Source organism: Pollicipes pollicipes, unplaced genomic scaffold (assembly GCF_011947565.3).
Source record: "Pollicipes pollicipes isolate AB1234 unplaced genomic scaffold, Ppol_2.1 Scaffold_6686;HRSCAF=7923_pilon_pilon_pilon, whole genome shotgun sequence".
Classification (NCBI taxonomy): domain Eukaryota; kingdom Metazoa; phylum Arthropoda; class Thecostraca; order Pollicipedomorpha; family Pollicipedidae; genus Pollicipes; species Pollicipes pollicipes.
The window spans coordinates 12,118,343-12,130,563 of NW_023596921.1; the positions used below are offsets into that span (position 1 = coordinate 12,118,343).

A 12,221-nucleotide genomic window follows, 5' to 3' on the forward strand; every position below is an offset into this window, starting at 1 on the left:
ATCGAAATAATTGCGACGGGTTTCTGTCACGTCGTCATCGCCATGGGTTCCTACTCGTGTCGAGTCGTACCGTTTCAGTGAAGTATTGTGGTTGTTTATTGAGCATGGTTCGGAGAGAGGGCATGAACCCGTGAGCTGACGGGGCCGTAAGACCCCGGCTCTCTCTCTCTCTCTCTCTCTCTCTCTCTCTCTCTCTCTCTCTCTCTCTCTCTCTCTCTCTCTCTCTCTCTCTCGCTCTCTCTCTCTCTCTCTCTCTCTCTCTCTCTCTCTCTCTCTCTCTCTCTCTCTCTCTCTCTCTCTCTCTCTCTCTCTCTCTCTCCTCTCTCTCTCTCGCCCTCTCTCTCTCTCGCCCTCTCTCTCTCTCTCGCCCTCTCTCTCCCTCTCTCTCTCTCTCTCTCTCCTCTCTCTCTCTCTCTCTCTCTCTCTCTCTCTCTCCTCCTCTCTCTCTCTCTCTCTCTCTCTCTCTCTCTCTCTCTCTCTCTCTCTCTCTCTCTCTCTCTCTCTCCCTCTCTCTCTCTCTCTCTCTCTCTCTCTCTCTCTCTCTCTCGCCCTCTCTTTCGTGGGGCACTGTACTGCGTCTCTGGTGTCGCTCTAACTGTCCCCGAGTCTTCACCAGATCTAAAACTTGTCCCAGGAGGGCGGGAGGGGTTGTCCGAAATCCGTGCTGCCCACATCAGATTCCCATTGAACCATGCTGCGGACCCGGTGGGATAGCGGCTACCTTGGAGGCTAAACGCGCCGTGTGATTCGCCTAGTCTTCTCACTTCAAGCCAATGCGAGATGGGGTCTGGGCGAGTCACCATTCGGACGGGTGTGGCGGCGGGGGACCTCGTCATTGACCTTCGGGCATGATGAGCCACGGGCAGATGCTACTGTTCAATACGTTCGCGGGTCAATACCCTTTCCTGCCCGGTTCGTGCTAATAGTGCAGACCGTAGTCCGGGGACTTCGACCCAATAATGGATGGGAAAAATGTGTTTGACTCGCACTCGGGAAAATGCATTGATGGAGTTACGAGAATAAGCGATGATGGGGGCTTTGTTCCTGGTCGCCAAATTCCGTTACGAGCATGCCATGCCTCCCATTTCCCGTGCTGTGCCTTTCCCTTCATGGGCGAACGCGAGAACCGTGTATACCATCCGACGCTGTCGTTCAGAAGGGAAATTTCGATGGCTGAGAACACTTTGGGCCTCTCACTTTTGCATCAAGAATGTATCGATGCCATGAAATGAGATATGTGACACTCCAGTCGACACGGTCGTTATTTCAGGAACGATAAGATTTCTTCCGCTCCGAATATGAAATGCCAAGACAAACTTTCATTCGCATCCCAAAGCGACCCAAAAATCCCATCTTGCGTGTGGAGACATTCAAACCACGTGGGGCATCCTCTCCGGCTCTATGTTGGGCACATCTCCGATTGTCTGCGTGCATTCGGGGTTGCCCGAGCAGATTGGAGTTTGACGTCAATCGTACGATAACGGATGTGGACAGTTGGTGCCGATATGCGCGCCCGCCCTGAGACCAGGGCTTCCAGTAGACTGTCGCCAATGACATCAAGGACATTATGTATGCAACCCGTAGGTCAAACCATAGCGTCGCGTTTCAATCGCGCATTCTGCCCTGCTGTGCATTTGAATTTACGCTCCAGAATCGCACCGCTTGTTGCTTGTGATTGCATTGTGAACTACTGTGACGGTGCTCATCACCTTTTTCCCGTTTCCTGTGAATGACACGTGTTGCGTGACGTAGTGCGCGATAATGAGACTTGTTCGCGTGAGTTCGTTTCGCACCTCTGCACCGTATCGCTGTGTGACCGCGAACACCACATGTCAGGATGAACGCTAGTCATTTTTGATCTTTTTATTACGGTCCGTTTTGTCTGCGCCAAGCCGCGCGGGCCGGACCGGTAGACCGTGACCTCTCATGTCGCGCGCGCGGGCGGTGGCGGCCGCCTGTCGGGCCGGGCGACGCAGCCAGCAGGGGTCGACTCGTGTATTTCCCGCAGCGGCCGCCTGCTCTCTTGTACGAACCACTGTGTGTCGCCGCACGCCCCGACGGGCCGCGTCCTCAGCATGCCGCGAGCGACGGGGCAATTCTGCCCAAATAAACTTCACGAAGGCGGTACGAGGGCGTGTCGCCGGCGGCGGAGCCGGTGCCTCGCGGCGGACCGAGGCCGCCCCAGCCCCAGCGAACTGCGGCAGATTGGCAGCGGAGTCGAGCGAACACCAACACGGCGCGAGCGCAACACAGGCCTCTCACGCGTCTAAGCTCCGTCGCGACGCCACAGCACAGCCGTCGCCGACCGCCGGCGCGGCGCAGTCCCTGAGAGCGGCGCACAGCCGGCTACTTGCCGTCCAGCTCTGTCTGCGAGAGCTGCGCGATCATCTCGTCGTACTCGCGCGACTTCAGCTGGAACGTCTGCAGCTGGTGCGTGAGCGAGACGAGCTGCGGGTCGACGGCGGGCGCGGCCGAGCCCAGCGAGCGGCGCCGCTCCGCCACCGTGGGCAGCGTTGGCGCCGCCTGCCACTGCCGGAAGAACGCGCCCAGCTCGCTGTCCGAGTCCGACTCGCTGAACGGCGTCCGCTGCGGGGCGAGGGCGCGGCGCGTCAGCAGGGCAGGCTACATGGCGGGAGGTCACATCAGCTGGAGGTGCCGCCGGGGCGGCCATGTCAGCTGAAGATAGCACCAGGGCGGTCATGTCAGCTGGAGGTGGCGCCGGGAGTGGTCATGTCAGCTGGAGGTAGCACCAGGGCGGTCATGTCAGCTAGACGTAGCACCAGGAGGGCCATGTTAGCTGGTGATAACACCTGGGTGGTCATGTTAGGTGGGGACAACGCCAGGGCGGTCATGTAAGCTGGACGTTGCACCAGGGTGGTCACGTCAACTGGAGGTAACACCAGGGTGGTCATGTCATCTGGAGGTAACACCAGAGTGGAACATGTCAGCCGGGGCGCCCGTCTCGAGTGGTCATGCCCGCCGGGGCACCGACCTTGGGCGGCCATGTCGGGAGAGAGAGCATGACAGGACGGTTAATTCAGTCCTGAAGGTTAGGACAGGGGGTAAAAGGAACCACAACGGCTGGGCCCCGCGGAGGATGTCACACCACTGACAAACAAAATGTCGCCATGTGACAAAGTACGTCACACCGTGTGGGTTTACTGACGAGCACGCGCTTCATGTCAGGACGGTGTCACTACGCTCAGGCGAGGGCGCTTGATGTGTGACTAGCGGCAATCGCTATGACAGTGCTCCGCGTCATGGGAAGATACTCGCGTTGAATATGCCACGTCTCGCTGCGCACCGTTACTTCATTTGCGCGCGCAGCGGGGTTACAAAACGGTGACTTGTAGCCGCGGGCTATAATATGGGGTACGTATCTCAGGAATCACTTTATTACAACGCTCTGCGAACGAGTGCCATCAGCTGGTACTCGGATGATGGGAGGAACAAGAGCCGGCATTGTCCGGGCTTGCCGGCAGGAGCATAGATTCGTTAAAATCGATTGTCGCATGAGCGTCTTGCACACGATATCGGAGAAAGTCATCACATCACGGTATCGCAGATTGCCTGGAATACGTCGGCTGTCGATGGTAAACTGCAATTACTGCTGCATGTGATCGCCGACCATCGATTTTAGCTTCAACTCTGTAACTTGCTTCGCTGCAATGTTTACGCCCTGTTTACGAGCGTTCGAGTTCAGGAAACTATCGAACTCAAACCTGACAGCGCTAGATAATCCGGCGTGATCAGCACGTGACTGCGAGCTGCGACACGAAACTGCCTTCTCTAACTCAATACATCACTAACAACACACGAGACTGCCAGCCGCGGCCGTCATGCGACTGGAACAAACCCACCAACAAATGACCGTTCACGCGAAGGTAAGGGTAATCCGTTCAGGCGTTTTTCGAGTTCAATTTCCCTGTTCGGTGGCGGTTTACCATGAACAGTGGACATCACATGATTGAATTGCCTGCTGCCTCAAACCTTCATAAACATCTCCCACTCTCACTAGGTATTCTGTCACATGTTTCACGATACTGCTCGTTCCCATCCTATAGTTCAATGGATGAAGAATACCACGACACGCCGTACATTCAGTACTGGTACTCCTGGCATGGCATACCTGCAGTTACAGAAAAACAACATAGCAATGACCATCGCCGGGAGCAAACACCACAGAGGTACACTGTTGCGGGCATGCAGGACAAGCGGTGACCCTGTAATGACGCACGCCACACGTGACGGCCCGCACATCCAATATGCGAACTAGCCAAGCCCAGCGCCCTGCACGCGTCCCAGCTGCACTGTACTGACGCGGTCACCCCCGACGCGCCCCATGCGGTACCCGCCTCCACCGCCCCGTGCCTGCCGCCCTCCCGGGCTGCCGTCGCCCGGCATGCGCCCGCGCCCGCGCCCGCGTCCCAAGCCAGGCACTAGCCGCACCCGCTCCGCCGCCCGACTCCAAACCACCTACCAACTCTACCATGACAAAGTCGTCGGGCGCGGCGGACGGCGTCTCGGCCGCCGCGGGGACGGCAGCGGCGGCAGCGGCGGCAGCGGCGGCAGCGGCGGCAGCGGCGGCGGCTGTGGCGGCTGTGGCAGCGGCGGCAGCGGCGGGCCGCGCAGGCTCCGCGGCGCCCCGGCGGCCCGACTCCGCCATGTTGACGTCGGCGGCTGGCGGCGGCGGCGGCGGCTCGGCCACCAGCCGCGTGAACGGCACGTCACCCGGCCACCGGCCGCTCCCCCGGATCGTCGGCGAACGCCGCCACACGCCGCCGCTGGTCGCTGCAGAGGGGAAGGGAGGGGGCGTCAGACGCCCGCGTTAGGAGGCGGGGCGACACACCGACGGCGGTGGCCTTTCCGCCGTAGCACGTGTGGGCTGGGAGGAGAAATTTGATTGTGTGATGTTCTATTAGTTCCGTGTAGTACACGGCGTTGGGCCCAATCGTCAAACAATGTTACACATCGCCAAATCAGTCAGACCAATTCACATGAACCTTAACTCCGTGTGCACACTAGCCGAACCAATGTGTTAAGCTAGCGTCCATACAACACGTGTTACCAAAAGCCTTCGGCTAACGGTAGCACCCTTCAAACTTCCTAAACCGCCGAAACAGGTCAACCATCTCCGGTGGTGTGAGGGTCACCGCTGCGGTCCCTTCACGCGTCGGCAGCCGAGGCCCCGTGTCGGACGACAACCCACCTGTCTGTGGAGGAGCCGCCCGTGGTCTTGGTGTCCATGTTGGAGGACGACGAGGACGACACGCCGATCATCTCGACGCTGTCACTGCGGAAGGCGGCGCGTTGGGTGAGCGGCCGCTCGTGCACGACCCTGGCACCCGCCGATCGCACGTTCCCTCACTACGCATCGCGGTACGCATCGCGTGACAGCCGGCAGTCGGCGAGAACCGCATGCAGTGTGCATCATCTAGTTCGCTGTTCCATGTATGCCTATATGGACGGGCTAGCCTCGTCCAATGGACCACCTATCGCGTGCCTGATGCGGCGCCATCAACTGAACATCAACGACGCCTAAATGCGAGTCCTGCGGAAAACAATACAACACTTTGCGTGCGCACTCGCTTTCCGAAAACCGGCCGAATGATATTGAGCACGTCCTGGCTGCGATATCCTCCCTACCTGGCCTGTGCCATCGCTCCCCGGTGGCGGCGATACCCCCACTGTCTGTGCTACCCCTGGCTGCAGCCTGCCTCGGCCCGGATCTCCCTCAGGACGCCCCCGCTTCAACACTGACCTGTGCCACCGCTCGACGAAGGCGATGACTCCCCCCACCGCTGGCTGCAGCCCACCTCGACCCGGATCTCCCTCAGGACGGCCCCGCTTCAACGCTGACCTGTGCCGCCGCTCGACGAAGGCGATGACTCCCCCCACGGCTGGCTGCAGCCTACCTCGGCCCGGATCTCCCTCAGGACGGCCCCGCTTCGCCACTGACCTGTGCCGCCGTTCGACGAAGGCGGTGACGCGGCGCACCCGCGGGCTCAGCTCCGGCTTGAAGTGGTCGCTCTTCATCACGATCGGATCGGAGTGTGTGGAGAGCGCCAGCCGCGTGCGGTGGTGCAGCGCCAGGCTGAAGCTGCAGTTGGGCGTGCACACCTCGCCGATCGCCAGTTGCTCGCTCGCCTCGCCTGTGACGTCAGCGCAGGGGCGGGTGACGTCATCGGCGCACAGGCATCCCGCCGTGACCGAAGGATCATGCACTCGCTGACAGACGGAGACGGTTAGAGGCGCACTGACAGAGCTGGTGCGACACCAATGACTCACGGGACTCGTGGGATGATTGCCGGACACTTGCGGTAGCCACTCAGCGGCAGCATCTTATGCCACTCTTACGAACCGGCACAACTCGTGGGGCACTGACCGAACCCGACCTCAACGGCCACACTGACTGACAGGACTCACTGACAGACAAAGCGTGCAAAGTTCGCTGAACGCCACAGACTCACTGATATACAGGACACAACGTGTGCGGCATTCACGCAACTCGAACCTACAGGATCCGTACGACGCTCGGTCGACGGAACGCATACGACACTCACTGGTCGACATAGCTGGTACGACACTCGCTGGTCAATATATTCCGACACACGACCAACCAAGCTTCAACGGATGCATAGCGATCTGATCAAATGGAAAATGTCTGGAGGTGTCCCAAAAAGTTGTGACTATGCTGTTGTTCCCAGCACCGGATTCTAGAGCATTGGGACCGATCGCTCTCCATCTGGTTTTGATTACTAACACGCTGACCGGTTAGCACCTTCCATCGGTGGCAACCCGGTGTAAGATATCTCTAGACCGCCCCGCAGGACGGCTGCACCCGCCGCCGACTGACCCAGGCTCTGAATGTCTGGCTCGCCGATGTAGATCTTGTAGAAGATGATGTGAGACTCCTGACTCTGCTGGCGGGACAGCTTGTACGCAGTCGTTAGGCGCGTGGTCACCACCAGCGACTTCAGCAGGATTCCTGCAGCACAAAGGATGAGGTAAGACACCTGGAGCGCAGCTCTGTGGCAGCGTTATCGCGGCTACGCTGCCGACAGATCGCGACCTGATTCATGACACATTTTAAGAAGACGACTGACCGTTTCCGACGTCTGCTTTTCCACCGAGGGTCTGGGCCAGCTGGCAGTATACTGTACACCGCGGCGGCAATAGTGACCAACACATGATCGGCTGCAGTCCGATCGCTCGAACCCGCGCGAGGGCCGGCTATCCCCGTGACCGGACCGGCCGGGGCGGCGGCACCCACCCAGCTGGTTGATGACGTTGGTGGAGGGCCGAGCGCCGGTGCCGGCCGAGCGGTCCAGCGTCAGCGACCACTGCTCCAGCACCAGCGGCACGCCGTCGGCAGTCTTCAGCGAGATCTCCACGCAAAAGCTGGAGAGCGGCGACGCCGGGTCCGAGAGGCCGCCCGAGGAGGCCAGCAGCCGCTTCACCTCCTTCACCACGTCCGGCATGTCGTCCGTGGACAGGTTGAACTGGAGGCGACCCGGGGTCGGGAGGGCGGCCGTTAGCTTTCTGTTGGAGGGTCAGCGTCCACGCTCGGTCGTGCTGAGGCAATTACCGCGAGCATCGCATGGACTGTGTGCAGGTCAGCCCCGTGCCGCGGTCGCCACACGGACCTGAATTGGTCCAGGTGAGGTTTCCATGTTATGCAACAGGATCTCACCATATATGGCTGCCAAGCCAGCCGGCGAGCAGACATCCGCACCGAAAAAAACCTCAAAATAATCAATTTGGCGCTATTTCCACATCATACAAGCATGCCGTGAAGGCCAATCCACTGGCATCTAATGAAGTCTCACTCACCCAGTCCGGACCATCTGCGTGCACCTTGCATGGCGTGTGGATCTTTTTACCCAGGCGGGATTCCACGATGATGTGCGCCATCTTCCGGCAGATCATGTTCACCATCTTCTCGAACTCTTTCTTCTCAGAGTCCATGGCCGGCAATGCTATGCTGCAGCACAACAATAGCTGTGATTAAACCCTGCTCGGTTGTGCTGTGCTGCACAGCAAAGCATGAAGCTAGTGTTTTTATGCTTTCATGTGTTATGTAATCTCTTTTTACTTACACAACTGAAAGTGATCATTGTGTGCATTACCCTCATTCCTTGGCACTGCAGCGCTGAAAATATCAGGTAACGTCCTAATCACCCGCGAAATAATACATGACACCTGCATGACATGCATGATCCAAGAATGTCAAAGTTGCACACAACATCCCAACAGTTGTGCGGAAATCAGCACCTTGCTTTGCGTGGTGGCAGCGATTTGAAGTTTTAGGGCGTATCAACTGTGGATGGTCACGCAGCGCTCAGCAACCGTACTTCAGAAGACCGCTGAATAAAGCCATGTGTTCATTGTGTCTGATGTGCTAACATGGAAGTGGGCATGATCACGGGGAAACGCTAAGGAAATTGAAGGGCCTTTAGCAGGTCAAAAGATCACAGGTCAGACAACCTTTCTCAAAGTGGACAGCGTGAAGTCCGTCCGACAGGTCTGGACACAGTTTCATGGCCCCTATACCTGGGACAGTCCAAATCAGCCAAGCACCACTCAAGTTGGTTCGTCAGTCAGAAAAAAATCGTGCAAATCAAATAAGCAGACCGCCAGGAATGGCAGGCCCCCGTCTAGAGCTGGTCTCGTGAGCCGGAGCATCCCGAATTGCCCAAGCCGTCATGGAGACTGTTTGGGCAATTTAGTCAGGATTCTAGTCAGGAGCAAAAGTCAGAATTCTTTTCAAACTGTCATCCAAGGATAATCCAGCATCCATTTTTTAAATACTTCTTCGCTTTCTTGCAACATTTTGCTGCCATAAACGTTTGGACATCACACATTTCTTTCCAAGACTGCAGATTCTTCTGGGAGCTTAACGCGCACCCGGCTGGCTGGTTGAATACCCTTCACTTAAGTGGGGATGGGGGTTAAGTTGACTCTCCTGAGATCTTAGAAACCCTGGAGAAATAAAACAGGATGATTTTGACCTTGGTCTGACCATCATACCTAACCCTAGGTCAACAGAATTTGTTCATGCAACTGTTCTGCTGCCTAAGAAAGTACCTCAGAGATGCATTACTTCATATAACTCTCAGGTGTTGCATCAAATGAACGATTCCCTAGACATTGGCTTCGCTGAATCCATTGCCCAGCTTTGGCCTATCGTAGCTCAGCAACCTTACAAGGTACATGTTAATTATTTGACACTGAACAATCCACTATTCAACTGTCAACAGCCATGGAAACTTTGGCGCGTTTACGCCGCGCCGTTCGGAAACCATTCCAGAACAACCTTTGGGGGGGGGGGGGGGGAACAACAAATGGTGCTCCTTCATGCCCGAGCGAGTGTTTAGGGATCTTGAGGAGGCAACCAACAACTGGGGCAGCTGTCCAAATTATAGATACTTAATTATAGATGTCACCCAGAGGTAATTAAGAAATTCAGGGACTCTGGAACTGGGCTCCCTGAGATGGATAAGCATACATCCATACGAATGTAAGCATTTTTCAGTAAGTTACAAGAGGACCTGCTTTTTGACATTGTGTGGTGCTCCATGGCACAAGCAAAGAAAACAGTTCCATACAGGAGGCCCCAGCACTCTTTGAAATGATGTGGTGATCCAGACTGACTAAAAACAGAGCACACAATATTAAAATGTCTTGATGTCAATGTTGGAGCTGAGAATTCCAGAATTACAGGATTAAGACGGATTACAAAACATCTTGACCTCACTCATCTTTAAAGTTTGAAGCAACTATCAAAACCTTGATAACCACAATTCAAACCCTAAAAACCACACCACATGCAGGAAGGAATCACTTAAGCTTTCATGTAAATGTCACACATATTTTGCAGGCTCAGATTTCTGTGAGACAAACTAAAAGCAACCTCAATACATTGCTACTCTATCAAATAGAGTGCCTAATCCCTTGTTTTACTACAATACATTAATCTGAGAGTTGATGTGAAGATTGGAACCTTTTTGAATGCATTTATATCTCAAATCTCATCTGAACTGATATCCAACAACTCTCAGACTTGAATTCCCAAATGGTGGAAGCTCAGCTCTGGTCAATGTACTTAGCAAATTATTTTGTCATATGGTAACATATAGCATAATAAACCAGCACGACCTCGGCTTTTAAAAAGTTCAGGAAGTTGGGTAACTTTGTCTTGTGCCTGGTTGGAATCTTGAGCACAATCAAGTTATTTTGAGGGCCAATTTAACATTGTGTTACATACACAACAGCTGTTTACCAACAGGTTAAAATATGATTATAATGTTAGGGCTACTTCACCAAGTTTGCAATGTGTTATGATTCCCATACAGCATGACTTATCTTAACCACCATAAATGCAATCTCCAATGCCATCCTTGGTGGAAGATGGTGAAATGGCAAAATGTCAATGTCTCAACTAAGTCTGAACCTGTCACAAGGCAAACAGCAACTGATGAGCTCTCTGAACCACCAAGACAACCACTTCTACCAGCACAGTGTTATCACACTGCAATTTACTGATAAAGGTAATGGCACACCACTGAATTACAAGACCATGAGAGCTACAGATGCCCATAAGATATTGTGTGTGCATCCCAACTTCGAATACACCACCAATGAACAAATGTACAATATACTCTGATTTTACATTAACTTAAGGTATGTCACAAATTTCAAAATAATAGTATATCATGATATGGCATGTGCTACTACATCATGAATCTTGTTTTCCTGATCACCATAAACTATATAATTCAGTATATAGTGATATGGCATGCATTACCACGTAAGACATTCTTCCTCAACACAACAAACTACAGAAACTATATTTTTAGCAGGCAGCATAAAGCATTAAGGTTAGAGCAACTACAATATACTTAACACTTAATAAAGCAACACTTAATACCTACTTTCTTGACCATTTTCCAACCCTCCTTTGGCAACAAAAATATTATCCAGCACAACAAAGTTTGTTATGCTAGATAATGATACTAACCACTGAGTTGCCTGGTCAGCATTTTTATTCATTACCAATGACTGACAGTGGTGAATTAACAATCAGGATCCCACAGCCAGCTTTGTTCCTTGTGTCTCTAACTAAAGCATTGTAAGAGTGCTTGGAAAGATCAGAACTATTTCTTTTGAAACTGAGGCATGGTGACCTTGCATTATGATTAATATTAACTTTGTATGCCATAAGGCAACAAAAAATAAAATGTGGTTGTAAAAGAAGATGAGAATTCAAGCCTCACACAGCATTCAAGAATCACCAGTATGGACATACCTTAGTTGCATGTTTGAGCACTCTTCTGTCCAGATAGCCCAGAGGTAGCTTGTGAAGTGTTACATTTTGTGTTTGTCAGAACAAAATGTGTTTATACACAAAATCAACTTGGCAGCACCAAAGACCACAACAGGTCATGCTATGTTGAATATGTTCAGCATAGTGGCAATCATGCATGCTACAGACTATGACATTTCATGTCACATTTAATGTGTCCAGCATAGTGGCAATCATACAAACAATGCCAAACCATATACACCACAAATTATGGCACAAGTTTGAAGCATGACCTCAATTAAATTTGATGCATGGAAAGCAAGCAAATCCAAGAGAAGAAAGCTGTAATTATAACTATATGCAAAAATGGGCTGTTACCACCACCAAGCTATTATTTCAAAATCAATTTTCAAACTTTGCTTATTTACCCTGAATAAGTTTAACAAACATATGCTGTGAGTTCATGCATCAACAACACTTGGGCATCTGATGAGGAATAATTTTCTTTTTGCATACTGGCACCTGTCACATCCATTTTCATATTCCACCATGCACACCATCCACACAAATATACTGTTCATATCAATGCAAGCATATGTGCTTGTCCTTAACAAATGCATCAGATATGTCAATTTAGTCCATTCACCAACAACAAAGAAATTACCAGATGAAGTCCGAGGTGGCCGTTATCTCAGAGCTGATCGTATGTTTGGCATTTGCTGTGGAGTAGGCAGGTTCTTCACTGCTTGAAGACGGAAGGTAAAATTGTAACACTTCAACTCAAAGACAAATCATTAAGCTGTTGATTTACATGAATAAGAGTAGTCTTCGTGTAACACAACACAAATTTATCCCAAAATACTCATATAACCACCAACCATTCACGAAATCCACGCAAAACGGGACCCACCCGACA

General features: G+C 53.0%; 1 protein-coding gene across 1 annotated transcript; it reads right to left on the reverse strand.

Annotated features, from left to right (window-relative positions):
- Positions 1-1,848: 1,848 nt before the first annotated feature.
- On the reverse strand, positions 1,849-12,221 carry Atg13 (Autophagy-related 13). The gene is made up of 9 exons (XM_037230915.1): positions 11,970-12,221; positions 7,834-7,984; positions 7,274-7,502; positions 6,857-6,988; positions 5,960-6,152; positions 5,210-5,293; positions 4,740-4,791; positions 4,481-4,537; positions 1,849-2,586 (listed from the first exon to the last, which is right to left on the reverse strand). The coding sequence occupies exons 2-9, from the start codon at positions 7,966-7,968 to the stop codon at positions 2,347-2,349; spliced, it is 1,122 nt and encodes a 373-aa protein (XP_037086810.1). The 5' UTR covers positions 7,969-7,984; positions 11,970-12,221; the 3' UTR covers positions 1,849-2,346.

What these genes read in the sequence shown, in the direction of transcription:
- Atg13 (XM_037230915.1), bottom strand. Translation starts at nt 7,968, where the DNA reads ATGGACTCTGAGAAGAAAGAGTTCGAGAAGATGGTGAACATGATCTGC. An exon ending in TTCGTCGAACGGCGGCACAG is followed by an intron (nt 5,294 to 5,959) that starts GTCAGTGGCGAA and finishes CGCCTTCCGCAG; the next exon opens with TGACAGCGTCGAGATGATCG. An exon ending in GGCGGCTCCTCCACAGACAG is followed by an intron (nt 4,792 to 5,209) that starts GTGGGTTGTCGT and finishes TCCCCTCTGCAG; the next exon opens with CGACCAGCGGCGGCGTGTGG.